Consider the following 23,427-nt stretch of genomic DNA (forward strand, 5'->3'; position numbering starts at 1 on the left):
TGCATTCTACTACATCATCTAGATCATTAATGAGGATATTAAACAGGACTGGACCCACTGCTGGCTTCTGAATAGACTGTGCCACTGACCAGTATCCTATGGGCCTGGCTGCTCATCCAGTTTTTGATACACCACACTTTCTCCTCATTCAGTTCACACTTCAACAGGTTCTCTACGACAGTCTTAGAGTGAATGGTGTCCAAGGCCTTTCTGAAGTTTAGGAAGACTATATTCACTGTTCCCCCTGACCCATTAGACCAGTCATTTCATTATATTAGCTTATCAAGTTGGTCAAGCATCACTTCCCCTTGGTGAATCCATGCTGACTACTCCTGTTGCCTTCTTCCTGTAGTCAGAAATGGTTTCCAGAATTAGCTGTCCCATTACCTTCCAATGGATCAAAGTGAAGCTCACTGGCTCGCAGCCTGGGTCTTCTTTCTTGCTGTTCATAAAGATAAAAGTGACATTTCCTCCAGTTTTCAAGCACTTCACTGAATTAACATGATTGAACAAACATTAGAGTACCCTTGCAACTGTAACTGCCAGCTCCAACAGCACCCTCGGGTGCACTCACTACCAAGGATACAAAGATGACATGCTTTTAGCAGAAAATCAGCGGCACTTTTTAGTTCAGCACGCCCTTAACCCAAGAATACAGTTCAGTATTTTCAATAAAGAGCCCAGCAGAGTATCTGCACATTTCGTAACAAGAGAAGTAAGATTTTCCTACCTCTTGATTGGTACTTGAAGCATTTTCATAGTTCATTTGTTACTGTAATTTTACTAAATATGATAAAGAACAGAGAATGCAAGCATATTGATCATAACCAAATGCAGTTGCCTTCTAGCATCAGATAAGCCAATCATGCAATCTTGATATGAAAGAAAAAGTAAGTTTGATGACAGGCTATGGTGCTATTGAGAATAAAATCAATATTAGTCTTGGGACCAAACGAAATCAATACGTCAGACCAATAGACCATTTGAAGCAGAGTAGAGAAGAGAGGAAAACTGCTGAAAAAGCTGTAAGGAAATAAGAAAGTGCAAATCTGGAAGATCAGATCTCTTTAAAATTTATAGCGTATTTCTAAGAACACTTGACAACAACACCAATTCACCATAAACAGATAAAGGCAATCTCAAGATTATGTAGATTTCACCATACCCAACCACAATTTATAAAGCAAGAAAAAGATTTAAAAAGTATGGGTTTAATAAATAAATCACTCAATTTGTTTGTAAAGTGTTACAGAAATTTTACTGTGCTTAATAGTGGAAAAAAAAAAATGTCTTTGATTCTAGAAATATTTGCAGTGCAATTTTGAACACCGGTAATGGATTTAAGATGTACTGATTTGAAAACACAAAATTAATCTATTTCAGAATAGCATTATATCTGTTTGTTTATAAAATGAACTGGAATTATTTCCCCACGGGTATCATCAGATTTTTAAATGCTTCAGAAATGGACAAGTAGAGAGCTATACAGTTTTGAAAATTGTAGCATTTTGTATTATTATAGACATTTCACTCTTCCCTCCAATGACTGAATGGAGAACAAGCTTGAGAAAAGCTAAGGAATGTCAGTGTTTTCAATCAAAAACAACTTAATTCTGATCTTCTTCTAAATTTGATTAACGTTCAGGGATCTAAGCTACAAACAGAAGCATGAGAAGGAAACAACAGGCAAGACTACAAAACTGTAGCATGAAAAAAATGTGACAGCTACCTTAATATCCATAGAAAGACAATGCTTGCCAGTCAATCCTTTCAACTGTCTCTACATTGAGATGCAAATCTTAATATTTTAGACAATTACCTAAAAATGCCTATTTTTGAAGAAACACTAAATATCTATAACTTATGATCTTCAAGCTTCTAATATTCTGCATAAATATGAATTTTGGAGGATACTTTCAAAAATTTAAGCTCAGTAATTCACAATATTGCATCACAAACTTATTAATAAATACTCCAGCATAGCAGTTTCACCAAATATTTTCCTTCAACATTTAAATATTATTCTTCTCTGTCATGCAAAAGCATAACCCACAGATTATGAGAATGACTAATGACATACAGTTGACAGAATATTAAAGTTTTCAGTTTGTCAATTATCTAGTATCACACTGCTATAAAGTGGCAAATTCATCAATGTGTGATGCTTCTTGCAACTCATACATGTAACCTAAAAAGGAGTTTACAAGAACAAGGAAAAATATTTTATGCAGTAAAACATTATTATAAACATTTCTTTGTGTTATTCATTCAGCTGTAGCTAGTCACTCTAGAGACTTGTCACTCTGAATGTGATATGACAGCTCAATTCAATCACAGTTAAAACAGAGGACTCAAGACGTGTAAAGGGGATCACTGCCACTGTCATGTTTACACATTTCTGAGGAGTAGTTTCATAATTAATTTCATGGATGCTTCTGTCAGCGTCCCACTACTGCCAGATTAAATGCAGTCTTTGGAGAACATCTTTTTATCCATCCTGCAATGAATAACTTCTCATCATTACAAGCGGAAGGCACAGCATGCCCTTAGGCTGCTCAGACTGTGAATTAATCTTGTCTTTTGGAAATATTTTCATAACCAATTCCTCTGTAGAAGACTAAGACTAACCTGCACTTCCACTGTTTTTCTTTTTCCCAGCCTCTCAGCATATGTATTCAGAGAAAGAGCTCTCAGTAAAGCAACAAGAGGTAAATACCACTACACCTTATAAAGATATGCTAAATTAAGGAAATATGATTGCCGTGCAGGAAAATGAAAAGTAAGAGGAACACATTTGAGAATCTAGGGATGTCACAACTTTTAAGTTTTAGTAAATTATGCAACACTAAAGAGTCTCAGAAATCTGACAGATTTACATCTGCTTGATAAATCACTTGCAACCTGGCGATAAATTAGGCTCCTTTCCTCTACTAGAAAGGTCTCATTGGTTTTCTAGAAGCCTTCCACAACATTTAAGAAGCTTCTAGTTAGCACTATTCTTTTTTTACTCTGTGTGCGCGCGCGCCACTGTATTAGGCTTTTTTCTTATTTTTAAATAGTGTAATCACATGCTTTTTATTTTTCTGCTGGGTTACTTCCTCCTTCAGCTCACAGACTAGAAGCTCCTTAACAACTATCTATTTGGTATTTTCAGTTCTGCTGTCTTTGTTCAAAGCCTGAGCCTATGTTTTATTTGCAATACATTAATTAAAAGTATTATTAAAACAGAATTGGTTTTCCTAAGATCCTTCTATGATGGCTACCAGATGTCGAGTTCTACATTTATTTTCCAAACACTTTATGTGCAACAGGTCAGTAATATTTATATTTTGTTCATGTTTAAGAAAAAGAACAAAATTAAACCCTGAAGAACGATACAACCAAAGCTAGTTGCTAGTTGTCTAAAAGATAAAGCATTCATTACTACAAAATGCCTACTTAATCCCCAAAGGAGATATATCTGTTTCACAAATTAGTAGCAGGTTCTGTGGGGAAAACATCACGTAAGCACAATTAAATAATTAAAAACTTCATCTGCTACATTCTCCTAAGGATCAGACAAACAACCTAGATTTCCTACTGTTTAAGGTCTTCTCTTTGCAAGCTACATTTCTTAATTTTGACTTAATGCTTGTTCCAAATTTTCTAGTTTAAAACAGAAGCCAAAAGAAAAACAGTAATTCTGCCATAGGTATTGCACTGATCCTGGACATGTACTGCTCTGCCCAGAGATCTCATGAGATTAAAGCTGGAGTAGACCAACACACTGCATTCCAGGATTAATTTTTTTCTCCTATGCTTCTTATCCAGCTTCATTCTCCAGACACTAACTCCAGTGCACTACCTACTGCCCCTTTCACCCAGCCCCATGAAGTTCTCTCCATCTTCTTGTCAAATCCTTCCTTGGGCTAACTGTCACCAGGCTGAATTTGTTTCCAAATTTACTTCTAGTCTTGATTGTATCCAGGTATTTTATGTTTTCGCTTCTCTCACTTGATTTCAGTAAGTCCTGGAAAAAACTAGGGACAAAACTTTCCCCAGCTCTTAATCACACTGCTTAGTCAGTACCAGTCTCTCCTTCTTGTTTTCCACTCCCTGTTTCATCAGATCCAGTGTATAAAATTATTCCTTTCCCTCTGCAACACTTTTGTGGATGTACATAGCTGAAATTCTGTCAAAAGCTACCAATCCCACAGAATAGGAATAGATCAGTGGGAACACAGGAGAGTGCTTCCCAGTTGTTCTGATTTGGAATAATCATTGCAGCTATGTTTTACTCTTAGTTTGAAGTGGTTTAAATAATTTAAGTGAAGGCATTTACACATTATCTTCAGGCTCTTTGAATTACCTCAAAAATACTCATTTTATGAAATCAAATACTTCTTAGCTGGTAAGAGGATTTTTATATTAATCAGTGCTCAACACAAATTAAAATCTGAAAGAAAGGTAATGAGCAACTCAAGGCTTTAAGAACAGAGAGTAAATTTCTATTCTTTATTCTGTCTCAATGTGATCATTTATCAACATATTAGTTTCAACACTTAAGAAAATATAGTATTAGTTTGCAGGAAATGAGAAAAAAATAATTAGGCCTATGAAACCCCTGTTTTCCATTGGATGAAAAATTGACTCCTATTGTATCTAATGAGATTATACTGTACTAGAACATTTAATCATACTTATTACTGATCAGTATTGTGTAATATCTCCCAATAAAATTGCATTTATTTTATAGATATAATACTAATAAAATTAGTACATACACTAATATACACATATATACACCCTAAGAAGATGTTACATGTGTATACGTATTAAAAAACAACGTATTTTCTGAGTCTGGTTCTAAGCAATTAATCCATGACACAAATCTGAGACCAAAATTCAAAATCAGTTTTATAATCCATCCAGAAGTCCATAAATACCTTTTTTTTACCTAACATAGTTGCAGCAAAATGTGAAATGGCACAGGGAAAGAACATAAAGCATAAAACTGACTTCCCCCAAACCCAAATAGTTCAAAAATGCATCCACAATTGCCAGTCCTGTACATTTACTATGACAAAGCTTAAAGTCTAATCAGGACAGAGTTTCTGCTATGCAGGTTGCTATGAAAATGAAAACTTATTGATCAAAATCCCCCCTCCTAGTTTGCCTACTGTTATTGCAAGCAGTTACTGTAACTGCCTGCTTTTCCACCCAGATGTGCCATCAAAACCAAAAGCAGATTACTAGAAGTGTGCATCATAGGAAACACGTAGCTGTACTCTTTGTGTTATATTTTGGAAATATTTGTGTTTTCTACTACAATAGTCTCTATTCCTGGATGTCCAATGAGTTTTAAGTACACAAGTACATAATTCTCCACAAAGATGTTATAGTATACTTTATATATAGTATAGTTATTTATAGTAACAACGTAAAACAAAGCAAAATCTGACTAAACAGTCAAATTGTTGTCTATGACATAATAAAAATCAGCTTAATTTAAAAATATTTTTAACTTAACCATATTCATTATAGGCATTAACATCACTATAAGCATTGTTCACATAAGCTGCAACTCTGTATTCAAATACATTTGATGAACTGGAAAAAAAAAGTCTATTGTAGTGACATCAGATGTAGTTGACTGCACTACCTAGATGAAACTCTTATTGCTTTAATTGAAATCATCACATCACAACAGGCTAACTTTTTCAGTACCTGTTGTAGTAAGTGAGGTATTTAAGTCATCTCACATAATGAAATTACATAATGTTGTATGAACACTAAAAGCATCCGTTGTGATGTGGAATTTAATAGGGGTATGTTCACTTCCCTAATGTCAGGATGAGAGACAGAAAAGGAATTGGTATGATATATTAAATGTAACCTTTCATCAACAGAAGAATTACTGTTTATAAAACAGTAATTCCATATACTTTCAGCAGCACTGTGTTCTAAATTCTCCTTGTGTTCTATTATTTAATCCCGTTAAGTCTTAAACATCCAATGCTATGAAACATTCCAGTACTCTAAGAATATCAATTTTAAAAACTTTAAAAAACGTATTTTACCATCAGTAACAAAATCTGATGTTTGCATCCAATAAAAACACTCATTTTTTATGTTGTCAAGCAAGCCAAAACAAAGCAAGCACATGATATGTTATATATCTTGTATGTTTACAGTTAAGAACAAAGCATCCATCACATCATACATTTCTTTTAAATGTCCACGATAGTCTGCCAAAAAAGCTGCCAGGCAGAAAAGATCTGTTTCAATCAATTCCATAATGACATTAGCTGGGAAATTAATATTGAGAAATGATGACTAATGCACATATAACCAGGTTCCTGTAAGTGTATGGCAGTATGTGCTGAAAAAAAACTGTCATTAGCCACCATATTTTTTGACTAATTGACTGCTGAGCATTGGCCAGAATCTGTTCTTGTTTCTCTTGCAGAATTACTTCAATAATTCAATGTAATTAGGTTTTGAATTTGGCTCTTATTCTTCTTAAAGAACTATGTCATAAAGTGGCACAAAGTGGGTATTTTATTATTAAATAATCATCAAAAATCCAACTAGACTGATGGTTTCCTCTTTCAATCCGCACAGCCACGTAACAGAAACAGCAAAAGAAATAGTGTCTTTAAACATAGGCACTCCTATAGACTTCCATTCAGTCTCTTAGCATTTTCCCTTTATGAAACTGAATGAAGACTAACAGCTACTCATTTAGCAGATATATGAATCAAACTCAAGTATAGAGGAAGTACCATATTTTAAACCATCCAAAATATTTTAAGTAAAAATAGTTGCACCAGCAGATCAGTTTCTTTGCTGAAAATTATTCCATATATTTAAATAGATATCTATCATAAAAAAGACTTGCAGACTTGTGTAAAACCACAAGTTGGAAATTATTCAACAAAATATAGATGTTAATCAGGAATCTATGGAAGAGAATTTAAAATATATGAAGATGTATGTTTTCTGCAAAATTAAATTCAATAAAAGAAACAACAAATATTCCAGAAATCAGTGGTTTTGAGTCTAGAGAAAAATAAAGTGATAAATTCCTATAGGACCATCTTATAGTCTTCTACTCGATCAATAGGAAATTCACACTGCTCTTTTTCGGATTGCAGCATTGGAGCTACTCCATGCAAAGTACTTAATCTAATCTGTTCCAAGTTTTTATATCTAATTTAAGCAAAACAGGTTCATTCCCCTTCTGCATGTTTTAATAAACTACTAACACTGTTATTTAGCCACCATTACAAAAAGTGTACTGCTCACCTGTGTTACATCAGCATACACTGATGTTAATGGGGCTCTGAACTTGTACTCCAGCCTAACAAAGGCCAGATTCACGTGACCCATATATGACCAGATACTGTAAAAGAACTTGTGGCCCTCAGGAACATGAACAGACATCTATATGTCTTTTGCCTAGATAATTTTTAAAAACAATTTTGCTATTTCAAAGAGTTGCAGGCATTTGCACATACACAAAGAGCCTTACCGTTGCCATGGCTCCCTCTCCCAAAGCCAGCCATCTCTCATGGCTGAGAGACAGAAGAACAGTAGAGTTCTTCCCCCTCCCTGTGGAGCCAACTGTAACCCAACAATTAGTGAGCTTGAACGAGGCCCAGAGGAAATTTACCCTTCGAAGTAAGATCCATTTTAACAACAGACATATGCAGTGGTACAAAGCCCATTATGCTATAAAAATTGTAAATGGATATACTTAAACCTTCCTACAAAATGAGCAAGTGATTTTAAGCTAGTATCTGAAGATCAGAAACACACTAACACCACAGCCACTGCTGGTACCTCTGCTAGACTTCAGCCCCAAAGCAAAAAACAGAGAGCAAGCCATCATTCTGTAAACGTTTTCACCAGCAGTTAATTTTGCAGATTTGAAGGAAATTTTGTCAGAATTTTGCTTCATTTACATACTATTAGCACTAATGTGTCTGCCACAGTGGAGAATTGGCCAGCTCTCTCACTATAGATTAAGTCTTTAAAACACACAAATATTTTTGAAACAACTTTTTTCACAGATTTCCATAGCTACAGAGAAACAGAGCAAATCAATCTACTGTAAAATCATTTTTCTAAACTGCATTAAATAATTTAATAATAAATAATGCATGTGTATTTCTGTGTGCATGGGTGCAAGTAAGTCTTACATATTTTGTATACGTACATAAATGGCAGAAATTAAGTTAATTTTAAAAAAATCTTCCTAGTGCTGTCACTACCAGAAGCTAGCCTTGTACATACCTGTAGTATGGTTATAGTACGGAACATTACCACAGTTCTCTAATTATAAAAATAATCTATATGATGGAATACTGATCAGTTTCTAACCAATCTTAGAGTTTCCACAAGTGAAAGGAGCTTTTCAATTAATGACTTCCTTATTAAAATGCCCTGAAAGGCTGATTAAGAATAAATATTATGAAAAGGTTCTTTCCACAGTACATGTTGAAGTTCCATTTATATAATAAAATACATCTAAGTTTACTATAGCCTCAGGAATGACAACTCAGGGTACTGATTGTCACCTTTTTTTTTAGCCTGAATGAAAATCCTGATTACTGCAATCCACTGTGGAAAGAGAATGACAATCATAGGCTTCCAGCAACAACAGAGGAGGATAATCTATTGTTCGGTATTGTCTCAAAGGCTGTAATGACTCCTATCTTTACAAGAAATTGAAGAGAGAAGCTCATTCCAATTACATAAAACAACCTCACAAACACTGCCATTTGATTCTAATTGTAAAATAAAACACCTAGGTCAAGACATGCTATCCCGACTAATTATGCTTTAAACACATACAACAATGCAACAATCAACAGAAAGGGAAGATACTCATCAGCATGGAGTTTATCTTCCACGAAAGCAGTACATTTACAGAACACCACATTCTGAAAATTAAAACCCTAACCTTTTTCAATTTAAGAAAAAGAAGTCCAAGGAAAAATACACTTCTGTTTAAATATACTTTAGTTCCTTTGATCCAGCCTCTCATATCCAGGCACAAATTTAAGACTGCTTCCATTTAACTAACACTGCTAACTTACTTCATAATTAATGCTTTCTACATACTGTTTTTCTTCACAATCATTCTCACTCACAAAACTGAATGAATTCCCTTGTATTTAGATAAAAATTAGAGTAACATATGATTATAATCCAAATTGCTTATTCAGATTGGACCATGAGCTTTAACTGTCACTGATAGAATGGCTTAGGTTGGAAGGACCTCAAGGATCATTAAGTTTCAATCCCGCTGCCACATGCAGGCCCACCAACCTCCACATTTAATACTAGGCTGCCCAGGGCCCCATCCAAACAGGCCTTGAACATCTCTGGAGAGGGTGAATCCACAACCTCCTTGGGCAGCCTGTTCCAGCACCTCACTATTCTCATAGTAAAGAACTTTCCCCTGATAATCCAACCTAAGTCTTCCCTTCTTCAACTTAAAACCATTTCCCCTTGTCCTGCTGTTATCTACCCGTGTGAAGAGTTGACTCCCCTCCTGTTTATAGGCTCCCTTTAAGTACTGAAAGGCTGCAATTAGGTCACTCCGCAGCCTTCTGTTCTCCAAGCTGAATAAGCCCAACTACCTCAGCCTGTCTTTGTTGGGGGAGGTGCTCCAGCCCTCTAATCATCTTTGTGGCCCTATCCCAACAACTCCCTGTCTTTCTTGTGCTGGAGGCCCCAAACCTGGACACACTACTCCAGATGAGGCCTCAGAAGGGCAGTGTAGAGAGAGACAGTCACCTCCCTATCCACCCGTCTTCTGATGGAGCCCAGAATACCGTTTGTTTTATGAGCTGCAAGAGCACACTGCTGGCTCATGTTAAGTTTTTCATCCACCAGGATCCTCAGGTCCTTCTCTACAAGGATTGCTCCTCCCAATCTGTACATATACCTGGGATTCCTCTGGCTCAAGTGCAGAACCTTGCACTTTGCTGTGTTGAACCTCTTTAGGTTCACCCAGGCCCACCTTTTGAGTCTGCTGAGGTCCTTCTGAATGGCATCCCTTCCATCCATTGTGTCAACCACACCACTCAACCAATGTAGTCCTTTTCAAGAAGTGCTCAAAAAAAAAAAAAAAAAAAAAAAAAGAATATTCCAAATTTTGTATGATGATTTAAACCATGATGTTTATACAGTGCAAGAGTAGCATTCTCCAAACTTTATTTTACTGCAAACTATCTTGCAGCAAAACTGCCTTCATTGCAAGATACTTCTCACCCAGTTTTTATAGAGTGCAATCTGAATGCCCACAACCAGTGTTTGGTGAAGAGAGATATATATGGCAGAGTTGGACTAGATGGAAGCTACTTGGGAAGAGATGGTGGTATGCATTTAGAGGAATATTTGGGAGTTGCCTACAGGATTTTCAATGAGAACTGTCAGAGGCATATTAAAGAGACACTAGATCAGAGTTAGCTTGAAGGGACAGACTGATAAGGTTAGTTGATCCTTACTTTGTTTGCTTTTCCTGTACCATGCTATTCTTTCTCGGGAGACCTAAGCAAAATCTGCCTGATATTACCGATGAACATCACACTCCATCTTTTATTATGATAAGTAAGGGATTACGATGAAAAGATGAGAAAATCCACTACATTATCCTCCACTGCTTTTGCATTCTGTTACAAGATATTGACCACATATCTTCGTGAGCGACTGGATCTTTGCAATTGCAATATGATTTACGCTATCACTGAAGCTGTGCCCACAACTGTTTAATCTCAAAGACTGACAGGCACATAGCCAAAGCTAGAATTCTCGCTCCTAGAACAGATTGCTGATATAGACAATGCCTATACAATTTCAGAAATATATACTGCCACACAATTCAGAAGGACTCAGAAAGAAAAAGATTAATACTGGGAATAAAAAAACGCAGTTACAAATCTTCTGAGACAAATTTGGCCAAATTTAGTCTATGCACTGCAGAGAACAAATCCTGTAAGACTGGATCAGAATGCAATACTATATTCATAAAATACAGATAAAAGTAGCTTCATTGCATGCTCTGTATTATGTTTATAATTAATTGTAGTTAATATATATGTAATCTTTACCACAATTTATTAAAAAGTTACCCTGATCAAACATTAAATATGAATAAATACCACTACTCAAAACCAATGGTAAATCACATTATCCAGAAATCTAAAGCAAAAAACTTGCAACCCAAGTTTTTGAGCATGAAAGCCCAAGATTTAAGTCTCCCTATAATAACCTCTTACTACTTCTGACTGATCTAATTATAGAATATTTTATGCAGTTAATAAACACCAGGGGCATCTCCTTATTTAATCCTCCACAGGGAGTTCAAATTCTCTTACTGTAACTACTTAAGTCAGTACAATTAATGTAATTCATACGCTATGTTTGAGCGGACTATAATACTAATAATGAATAAGGAATATTCTCCCAACACTAGATCTTGAGTCTCCTACAGTTTGAACTATTTCATAAGCAGTTTTCAAAGTTAGCTTTTACAGTTATGTCAAGCAAAATCTGTTTTTCCACACAGAAGGATGACTGAATAACAATAGTATTCTTTTTGACCTCTTGAAGAGGCAAGACATCCTGGACTATCAAATCAACTTTTTAGCACACATCTAACTATGCTTTTCAGAAACTACATAATTGTTTTTCTTTCAAATGTGCTTACTAGAATATGTATTACTTTATTCACACTTTATTTAGTACTGTCCTCAGTAAATCAGATTTGTTAGTGGGATTACATCAGGGAACTCAGTCAAGCCAGTACAGGCATACATTTGACCTACTGAAAAACAGTAGCTGTTCCTGACATACTTCTTTCAAGGTCTCTTCAGGAATCTCAGAAAACCTACATTGTGTAGGTTGATCGCTGTGAAAAAGCTTAATTCTAAAGAAACTACTGGGCCCATCTTAGCTAACCAATTGTAACACGACAGAAAGTACAGCAATGACAGCAGAGCGGCAAGGTCCTGAACTTCAGGAAGTGAGGATTTGCACAAATGCAACAGCCATAGACACAGAAATAAAGAAAAGAAGCTACTTACCTTTGGAAAGCCTCAAATACACAGAGATCTCCAGCAAAATACCCTTGTCTCCACTGCCAACCCTTAAATGAGCCCTGGGAAGGGGTGGATCCTCTGAAAAGAGCGGAACCAGGATCCACCTCTTCCAATCACTCCAGGCTCCCTTGGGGAGGTCCTGCCTTCCTACCAAGTGCTCAATCACTGGTTCAAGCTGTGACTTAGCATTTCCACTACACCAATACTAAAGGACTTTTCTCTTTTAGAGGGCTGTCTTATCAAGGATTGAGAAATCTGAGAAAAGCAAAAAATGCTACTCTTTCAGATTGCATGTTAGCATATTCACTCTGGGCTGGTATGGAACATGAGAAAAAGCATCTTACCATCACTGTTGACACAGATGACGATCGGCACCTGAGTACCAGGGCCACATGGTTTCTCATTGTCGGGAACACACTCCTCCAGCCCCACAATCCTCCAGTCATAGCATGAGGGTTCCTCACATGGGATGGCTTCCAGCAGGTGAGGGCAGTTTCCTGTTCCTCCCGTAGGCTCGTTAGTGATACGCCGTTTCCTTAGTTTAAATCCTGAAATATCCATGAGAATACAAACAGTGAAATAATTCAGTTATAAAAAGCAAAGTGGAGAGATTTTTCTCTCTCTCTTGAGTGAACTGTTCTGTTTGTCTGTGCAAAAAGAAAAAAACACCAAGATGCTCAATACAACACAACCTTTTAGATAATTTGGTAGAAGAACTCATTACAGAAAGAAGCAAAGCTTAACAAGTTCTTTAAAAGTTTTGAGCTTATTCGGTAAGCTTTGCCTTCAACTCTTGTTTGTCCTAGTTGTATACATTTTCCAGAAGACAGCATTTGTTTTCTGTGATTCACTCTTGCTGGATCCATCTCATTTAACAAATCTTCACTAGGTTCTAGCTTGCCATTTCTCAAAGATTTTGCTGGTTTTCTTCTTAAGAATTTTCAAGTAGAAATAGAATATCAAATGAAATCAGCTTACAAACAAACAAAAGTCTAACTTTCCAGAACAGATAAACTGTGGAAAGAAAAGGAGAAAAGGATGAAGTCCTATAAATTTCTATTTTGTTGGTAATTAACATAAAAATATTCCCTTCCAATCATTTACAGAATTTTCTTCAGACTGTATGAACTCATTTTGAATAGGAAAAATTGATAAGCCATTATGCAGTGTGACACGCATCAGGCTGATATCAGTCTTTAAGGGCCACCTTGTCCCTCACTTTCAGGATGGCATGTTGAGAAAGCCATCACTTAGCCAGAATATGCTAATCAGACTGAACAGATTCAGTAAATAATATCTCATTTTCTACAGTTTCTGATATGTATGTGATCAGATTAATTTAACATTGGCAGCGTTCCACACCTTTTCAGAGGTTCCTTTTTTGTCTCAATATTGAGGCAGGTTAATGATACTCAAAATCAAACTCAAAGTTATAAAGTGCTATGTATAACTCCTTTATTTCTAAGACACAAAATAAACAGGAGAGAGTTTTCACACATTAAGAGGAAGAGTTGATTTCTCTGTTTGGAGATGTGCCTCAACATATTATAACAAATAATATTTTAATAATACATTGCTACGTATCTTTGTTTTCTCAAATCTGAAGAATTTGATAAAATTAAGTCGTAAAGGCCTACTGAGCTTGCCACCAAAACAATGATATTCCCAAAGAAGCACTCCAGTGTCTACTACAACAAAGGAGGCAAGTGACATACAGTAAAGAACCATTACTGAAATATGTAGACAATTTAGTTTCTAAGACTGAGAGGGCCTGTACAACTTCTATATCATTTTTGAAGAACTGGAATAACACAGAAAGTTGACCAGGAAAAAACAATATAACATGAAAAGCTGACTTTATGTTATTATGTGCTTGAAAATTATAGAGCATGCTGATGATAACTCTATCATTACTATAAAACAGCCGTATCAAACAAGGAATGAATACAATAAATTACAGTAAAACAGATAAATTAGGATATTGAAAAATACCTAGTACAGAATATGATTTCATAGCAGAAAGATCTTGTTGAACGTCTTCATGTTTATTGATCATCTTAAGCATGTAAAATGATCTTACACAACCATCTCTAATTCATTCTTATTTGAACAAGAAGTGACTAGCCAGCAGTACTGCTGTTCACATTTGAAACCAAAATGCATCTCAAATACTGGGGGACAAACAGGCAACCAAAAGAAAGTTCCAACTCTTTATATCCCTTTACAGCAGAGTACAACTCGGAGCTTGACAAAGCACAGTACGGTTCTGCATCTGTATGTAAAGTTGTATTTACCTTGCAAAGGAAATCAAGACGTGGGGGAAGGAGGCATGATGCGCATTTGTACAGTCACATAGAAATGGGACTATCTCAATGTAAGATAAATGAGTAACTGTTTAGCTAACCCATGTTGCAGGATAATTTCATAAAGTACATCCTAATATATTTCCATTAGGCAGAGTTTAAAATTAACAGGTTACTTGTCTACTGTATGCAGAAGAGACTCAATCCAATGGGTTTACACACTGAACTGCTTTTTCTTTTTCAGTTGATCAAGATTGGATCACATTACATATTGTGCAACAGCATCATAAAACTTGCATTTGCCATACAGATAGATGTGTAGCTAGCAGCATACCAAGAAATAGAAGCCAGGCTAGCATAGTAATTACAGTTACTCCTTCAGGTGGACATGAATACAGAATGTCCTTATCTTACGACCATTTTCAGTCAAGGAACAAAATCTGGATTCTCAGCTTGTATCCGATAATCATACTGCAACAATGACTTGGCCAGTTTTTCTAATTTATGACCAAAAACCCCGAAGACTTTTTAAATGTGTTCCTTGTCACTGCATTCTTGCCTTCGTATTTTAATGTTACTCTACTACAATATGTTCTGCACAGGAATGAACAGTAAAATGTATGTGAAAGCAGAAACCAGCACAGATGTACTGTTACCAGAAAAAAAAAAAAAAAAGCAAAAAAAAAAAGTGCTTCTTATCAACAGTGAATGATCCCAGCTCTTTATCAGTGCATGCTTCATAGTCTATCAGTGAATTCTTAAGTTGTCACTGAACTGTAAAATCTTTCACTGACTTCAACACTATCTACCTCAGAGGCTGCTTCTACCCTCCTTCTAAGACAGTGCCAGAACTGTGCTTTGCACACATATTCAAATTTTTTTACTTTTTATTACTTATTATTAATTTTTGTTTGAGAATAAAGTTTAAAAATGGAATTGAACTGTAACAACCCAAATTGTCCTTGAGAGTCCAGTTATTATTTTTGCAAGCTTTCCTGGAGAAATAGGGCAAAATATTGTCCCAATTCGATGACTTTTTTTGATGCTGAGAGGCACTGGATATACTATACACATTAGGGTGACTGCACAGACAGAAATGTTCTAGAAATATGAAATACTTGCCATTAAAGTCTCCACTGAATATTTACATACCCTTCTTGGCCTGAGGGTCATCACAGTTTTCATAGGTGCATGGTCCCCAGGCTGACCATGCTGAGGTCTCACACTCTGTAGGACAGGGGATATGGCAAAGCTGTGAGGTGCTGGGAAGAGGTCCTGTACACAGTCTACGGTCCACTGGCCTTGAAGCTGTCAAAAAAAAAAATCAACATATTTCTCATATGTCACCAGTCATGATGCTCAGCTCTAAACTGACAAAACCATCCTTCGTTCAGAAAGGCTGCTATCTCATCATTCTCATCTGATGAAGTGATATGAAGTAAAATGCCTGTATTGAAAAAAAGGAGACAGAATTCAGTCAAGAACATACAGAGGCATGACCAGAGCCAAATCCAATTAAGTGGAATCAGGAAGACAGCAGATATTGCAGCACCCTCTTGAACCTAGATCTTTCATTTAATGGACAGATTATGTTGTAACAATGGCTGTTCACATTGCTGTCTGCATAGACTGATGTCCTGCTGTCTTACTGAGTTATGTTTTCACTGCAGTAACTGAAAAAAAAGCTGTATAAATCCTTTTGCTTTTATATGATACTATAATTTCGAAAGTGTGGTTCATGAATAATTGGAAGGTTATTTATAAGATAAAACCTAAAACATAATCAAAATGATGATAAAATTTTGTTTTTCTTTTACTCCATTGACCTCCAAGTGCATGCTCAACAATAAGATTTGTGCAATAGCAGTTCCAGTTCATAAATGTTTGCATATAATATATATAGATATAATGTATTTATAATTATTGACACTTTGCCCAAGATAACTGACTTTTCATTACAGTATTATTAATCCATAAAGACATCTGTGAAGGCAGTTTATTCTGTTTTTTAATGGTCTGTAATGCTCTGAGATAGATCCAGTCATCCTGTTTCTTCCAAACTTCACAGGCCTCGCTCTTTTCAATTCCTTTTTTATACAAACATTCAAACATATCTGTAAGGAGCCAGATGAAATCACAGAATTCAGAGTTTACCACTTCATTATGAGCAAGATTTTTAAACCTTCTCCAAATACAAAACTTGGCAAAATATTAGATTAAGCAGAGAATATCTGCTAGAATGAAAGTGAATGCATGTTCATCCTTTCTCCAGCTGAAGAAACATGCAGTTCCTAAACTTAAACTCTCATTCTACTCCCTCTGGACTTCTCCATGGGAAAGTTACCTCATTAATTTTCTATCACCCCTACAAATATTCTCTCTTGATGGAAAGACTTATATAATAAAATATATTCTAAAATAACTTGCTACTTGAATGAAGAAAGGATGACAAAATATCTTTCAGAAAAAAAGATATCAATAACAACAGATTAAATTTTAGATTAAACATCAAATTGTTTAAGTATTTATAGATTGTGCCCCTTTCCATTCACACTTTCAAAGCACGTGATCTTTCATTTTAAAGAAAAAGCACTAAATTCTTACTTTTTAAGGGGAAAAGAGAATGAAAAATATTAGCCTCTCTAATCTCGTTTCCTATTTTGCCTCCTTTAGCACAGTTTTACTTTCTTTTTCTGTGTAAAGAAGGCATGAAGATGGCAAGTGGCCATTAAAGATTACTGCCTCCAGCTTACCAATCTCGTAAGACAAAATAACAGGAAAAAATTATTCCACCATTTTTACAACACTCTATTGGAACTTAATATTATGATAGAAAATTGAATTTTACAATAAATTTTATATGCACGCTTAAAATGTATAATAATCAATACAACATGCATATCTACTGTAGAACATGGAATTAAATAAACATAATTTGGCAGCAATTGGATTTATATTGAATAGTTTCTAATAAAAAAGAAAAAAAGCAAAACAGTAAATGTTAACCATACTTTTAAACTTCGATTTAATCAGGAAATTGTCCAAGTGAGACAGTTGAAATTAAGAGTCAATTACACCCGTGAGACAGTCTTGCCTCAGAGAACAAGGAAAGCATTCATAATAATGCCTTTCTTCATCTCCAGCTTGCATTGGGATAAAGCACTTATCATCACACTAGTTAATTGTATGGGACTTAGAAAAGTAACAAAGATCTTTAAGCTTTGGGAGCTTAAAATAGCATATTTTCATATCTCAGCCAGATTTTCTAAGAGTCTGCAAAGAGAAGGTGCTACCATGCTACTGTAATAATTCATTGTCAAAGCCATGGTGGATTCAAGCCAACATGAGATGGACATTAAAATCCAAAATAGAAGGACCTGTGACAGTGCTTGGCTTTAGAGAGATCAACTTAAGCAAGAGGAATATCATTTTAACTTTTTGAAGGTTTTTGTCCAGTACAAATTTTAAGTTCTATCAGCAAAGAGTATTAAGTAAACTACTCATGAAAATACATACTGAAAATATCTGCCTTTTTCATAATTCATTAGAGTGTAGTGTAAACAGTAAGTCCTTTGGGGACTTGTAAGTGGTATCAATAAATCACTCAAAATGCTAAAATACTGGTTTCAAGAACGTCATTGATGTTTGAAAGTTTAACTCGAGGTCTGTTATGTGTTCCCTTTAAAACAAATGAATTCAAACTAGGAGACAAAAGTTATTTTCCAAATTATTAAAAATGCTTTCATCTGCAAAAGCTGACACAACTTCATTTTCCTTCCCGGTTACTTGCTTTCACAGCAATCAATGGAAGGAATTTTCTCCAGCTAAAGTGCTCTCACTCCAAGAAGAACAAGAAAAATCCAAGTTCAGAACACATTATGAACAGCAACAAGGTAGTAGATGTTCCTCGCACATATTTCAATAACGTTAAATGCTGTGATCAAATGACAACAAGTAGTCAGGACCTGATCCTTTTAACAACCATTCAACTCTATGTATGTAAGCAGTTCCTTTGTGTTTTACAGGAGAAGGAGTGAGTGCTTGTAGATGTAGAATAAATTTGTGCCCATAAAGTAACTTTCTTCCCATCCTCTTTCTACACCATGAATTTTAATGGTATCTGGAAAAAGATGACACAGTCTATCTCTCAGGCTTATTCTAAGAGAAACTTCCTGACTAAGCCAGTTAAATGGACAGGTGAAGAGATGGAGAAATTAAAGTAGATGGCAGAATGACAGTGGCCTCCAGGAATCTTGATTGTCAGCTAATTACTACATCCTGCACTCCCTCTTCATCAAGTCAACATTTATAAATTCTGATAGGAGACAATACAAATTGGAGTGCTCTGGGGAATACTAGTTCAGGTAAGTCTTATAAATTAAAATACTTACTGGAGCCCTAGTTTGGTGTTTTAAAGCCACAAAATGTCAGGAAATGGCAATGAAGTAATTCCCAGCACTCAGACTGGAGGGGATGTCAGGGGATGAAACTCTTCAGGAGTGAGCACATGGAATTGTTTGAGCTTCCTAGCTGCCTAATGAACCTCATTTCCTTAAGTCCAAGCCTGACATTTTCAAACTGTTCTTAAATTTTATGATAATTCACAAATTCATTAAACTCCTTTTTGAGCTACATAAACATGTCAATTATACACATACAGCCAACTTAGTTCCCCCAGAAGGGACATTGCTTCCTTGGCGCACTTCTGACTGAAAGGCCAGGTCAGAGGCCTTCATTTACCTACCTGTTATTTCAAAAGTGATGGATAGCAGAGGTGCAGCACTAGCCTTCGACTTGCTCTGTGACTGACTTTCTGAAATAACAGGGAAACGCCACCATGAGTATGAGAGAATGGATGTCTTCAGAGATCCCTGACTGAGACAGTACTAACTACTAGCAACAGCAAACTGCACTGAAATGAAGGCGTTTCCCCAAAACTAATACTGGTAGGTGCCTTGTTGGCTTTGCCCCATCCTCAAACTACCTCTAGTTTTCAAGTAGTATACACTGGTTTGCTTGTTTTGCAGAGCGCTGGAGCTCTGGCCTTCTTGAATTCATGGTGTGAGGGGAGCAGGAAAGAGGAATGGAGAAACAGCACCTCTTAAGCCTGCTCCCACACATCCTAGAGTTGCTTTGTAAGTAAAGATTTGCTTCACCCTGAGTTTGAGCTCTTGCAAAATTGTTCTCATGTTTATGCATCCAAAGACTAGCTACATTTTAATCAGCTTTCTGGGGCCTGCAGAGATTACCTCTGGATGGGCTCTGCGCCTTCCTGTCACACTCTGATAAGGGACGATTTCACACCCGCCTAAGCCAGCGAGACTTCACAGCCTACCCAAATCCTAATCACCATACTGAACAGTAAGCTGCCACGGATTTCATTGTTACCTCTGTTTAGCTGAGAGTTCTTACTTCTTTAGTCTTTGGCAGGAGCGTCAAAACTTTGTTCCACAGAGGCGATTTACTAAAAGCCCCAGGGCATTTTGATTTGCATTAGATGAAGCAGCTTGAAAACTTCTTCTTTAATAAATACAGATGTGAAGCCCATTGAGCATACAAGTCACACTCTGTTAGTCCAAGTACTCAAGCTGAAAGAGATTTAGGCACTAGCACTCCCCATAAACTGTGCCTTTAGAGCAGAAACCTCGCTACCCTGCCGCTAGCTCAGCTCCAGGTGCTGCATTACACATAGCTCTTACAAGGATATCCCTTTTCCTGGAGTATGTGGCTGTATTTCTTTATTTCTTTATTTATTTTAATGCTCTTGTATGTTTTTACAAAACAACTACAGAAGAGGATAGATAAAAATTAATTAAAAGCTAAATGCAGTTAGCTTAAGTCACTGACATAACTAAATTTATAGTGTTGCATTAACATTCAAAAATAGCATAGAAAACTTGAGTTTTTTTCCTCAGTAAATACACTGCTAAACTAACTACTGAATATTTCTCCTAAGCTACTCTCTATTTTCCTATGAAGCTCTACAGGCTGTGACAGTGACAAAGAGTAATCTCTAGTTCAGTTGGAAAAAAAAAAAAAAAAAACCATGAAATTATTTTGGCCTTAAGTCTTCAAAGTGTCTTAAAAACCTGATCATATCAAAAAAAGAAAAGTGAATTCCCTGAGAATATAATCACATTTTCACACGTTTCTACATTGAGTTTGCATTCCAGAATTGGCATATTATGTCTGCATCTCAGTCCTCACAGGTTCATCATGTAGCTCAAGAACACACAAGAGAACTGCAGTAGGTGAAGGAACAAATCTAATATTTCTGACCTTCATTTTCACTTGTTTTCTAATTAAGAGATATCCTCATAAGACAATTTTTCAGTACTTATTAAGAAACAGGAATTCACAGCTAGGAACAAATATTTGCAGCATAAAGAAATCTCTTATCCTGCAATTAAATATTTTCATCCAAACTAGTTTTGTTGGTTTTTTTGTTTAATTTTGAATTTCTGAAACCTGTGGTGTAACAAGGCAATCGTGATAGAAGACAGTGGCTGTCCAGAAGCAGTGGAATGCTGAAGTACTCTGATTTCATACTAATTGAATTGCAAGTAAATTAAATTTACCTTCTTTTTCCTTGAGGGTATTTAAATAGGAGAGGAGATTTTCATTAGCTTGCACACAGTACATTTCCCGGGTTTGAATGCCACCTCCACACAGTGCTGTCTGATTTCCTCGTCTTTTATCCTGTTGATTGAGTAGAGGATCAACGCGGCATTCTGTCCATTCTGTGGTCCGCCAGCCATACCTGTATGAAATTGAATGAATTAGGTTTTCAAAAATCACGAAGCTCTTTTACACATCACTGTTATACAGGCCAAAACACCTTTATATCTTTATCTGTTTTCTAAAAGGCCTGAGACACAGTTTCTCATACAAAGAGGTGCGTTAAGATTGATATTCTACATGGGTGGAAGCATTTCCTGTGTTATTTTATCTTTGAAATCATTACTATTCAGGGAGATCTGTCCTGTCCAATTTCTGAAACATACTGCACATATAAATATTTTCTTGGAGGGAAGAAAAACTTCATATGCAGAAAAATACAAGAGTATGTTCAGCTAAGCTAACTGTACTGACAGTGACTCTTAGTAATCATTTAGAACTAGATAGTCTATACAAAACAAACCAAAATATCAAATAAATGTGCATGCTGAGAAACATAAGAACCAGAAAAAGAGAGGAAGAAATAAAAACACAACCCACAAAAAAACAAAACAAAAGTATAAGTCTCGAGTCCATCTTTGATAAGAGACACAGAAATTTCTCATGAATATCAAGGTAAAAGAATAACAATATGTTTTTATTATGATAGGTACCATTTCAGTAAGTTCCTTTCTCACTATGAAGAAGACAGTTTCTCTGCAGTGCTGAAACATCCTTGCTCGGTACTGATGAATGATGAGAGCTGTGAGCTTTCTAACCAGTGAACGCACAGGAAAGAAGTTCTGTGACTTGGAGCTAAAATCCCAGTCAGGATTATGAACCACAAGAAATGCCACAGAATTCTTTATCCAGCAGTCACTTTAAGGCTAAATCAAGCAAACTGATTCCAAGTGTGACTTGGAAAAGTGTAAAGATGACATTTCAACTTTAAATGAAAAATATGCACCACAGTCAAAGATGGAGATGTAAAATGGCTTAACATCAAATGACATTTCCCCAGCCCCTCCTGCTAGTCTTCTAAAGAAAAAGCACAGTTGGGACGTTAATAGTAGTCTTGATAAGCATTACAGCAATCTCTTGAATGTAAGGTGCTTGCTGTCATTTCTCCTAAACATTGAACAGGGTTATTTATTTACTGTTAATGTTAGGCCCTCCCACTTTCCATTTGGGGCCCAGCTTTTCTTTTATTGTGCTCTAAAGAGTCTCATTAAAAAGTCTGGCATCTAAAGAGATATTTCTCAGCTTTTTCCTATGTTCAGAATTTCTTCCAACAGAATACTTCAGAAAATACTGGCAAAAATGCTATGGGGGAAGATTAGTGACAAATTAATACAATTGCTTTATTATGATCTTGACTCTGCCTGTGTGAACACAAACATATTCTCTTTTAAAAGTGAACACTAATGGAAAAAATAAGTATTTGGGGTTTTTGTTCCTGTATTTAGAGAAAGGAGTGATTTCACTGTAATAGCTGCTATTTACATACTTCAGGCTTTTAAGGAAAGAACTGAATTTGCAAAGGATATAAAAATCAAACCTATTATTTCAGTATTACTTTAGTAATGATTTAGTTGATGTTACTGGCCATGTATGCTTAATTGAAATTTTTCATTTTGTTATAGGGAGAACTGAACTGAAATGAACCAACTTACGTAATGCATGGTGCTACACCATCTCCTTGGGTAATGCACTGCTCTGTTTCTTCTAATTGCGGGCATTCACTTTCACTGCCAATAGGGAGCTGCTTAATGGTCCGTGATCTTGTACGATTCCCTTTAGGGGTTGTCATGTCAAAGCAGGTTTTAGAGCAGGGGGTCCATTCTGACCACTCTGACACCTGGCACTCCTTAGTGATCACACAGGACTGGAATGTAATTGGCAACTTGTCTTGCTTGCAAAAGCTGGAATAAAAGAACATTACAATATTCAGCAGAGAGAGATGCGAACTCCTACATAAAAATGCTGTCTGTTGCAACAAGCAAAGTCAGTCAATATTTATAAAGCTGTTAGATTTCAATCCACAGGTATATGATCTCACAAAGTTAAGTAAAAGTGCTTTTTGTTAAACCAATTCAAAATAGACATATTTATATCATTCTAGTGATACATTAATGATTAGCATTGTCATATCTTATATTAAAATACAAATCTTCTACGTATGTATGAAATACAAAAGAGAAAATAAACTTTTTTTTCACAACTTACTTTCTGTTTTTCTTGGAACAATAAAGATATGAAAGACCAGTAACAGAATCAAGTCATATATATTGAATACTTGGACACTGTTTGCTTTGTTATCAGCTTCTGTATTGCCACAGTAATACTGCATGGTCAAAACCTCTCCCTTAAAATAA

At 35.9% G+C, this 23,427-nt stretch overlaps 1 protein-coding gene across 1 annotated transcript in view; it reads right to left on the reverse strand.

Moving 5' to 3' along the window:
- THSD7A (thrombospondin type 1 domain containing 7A) overlaps positions 1–23,427 on the reverse strand; it is a 192,197-nt gene that overhangs the window by 83,083 nt on the left and 85,687 nt on the right. Inside the window, exons 3-7 of the mRNA XM_085227509.1 lie at positions 22,726–22,974; positions 20,974–21,155; positions 19,140–19,208; positions 15,548–15,703; positions 12,437–12,640 (exon numbers count right to left, since the gene is read on the reverse strand). Of these exons, the coding sequence (XP_085083635.1) occupies positions 12,437–12,640; positions 15,548–15,703; positions 19,140–19,208; positions 20,974–21,155; positions 22,726–22,974 (860 nt within the window). The remainder of the gene's footprint in view (positions 1–12,436; positions 12,641–15,547; positions 15,704–19,139; positions 19,209–20,973; positions 21,156–22,725; positions 22,975–23,427) is intronic.

Source organism: Meleagris gallopavo, chromosome 6 (genome assembly GCF_905368555.1).
Source record: "Meleagris gallopavo chromosome 6, MGAL_WU_HG_1.1, whole genome shotgun sequence".
NCBI lineage: Eukaryota > Metazoa > Chordata > Aves > Galliformes > Phasianidae > Meleagris > Meleagris gallopavo.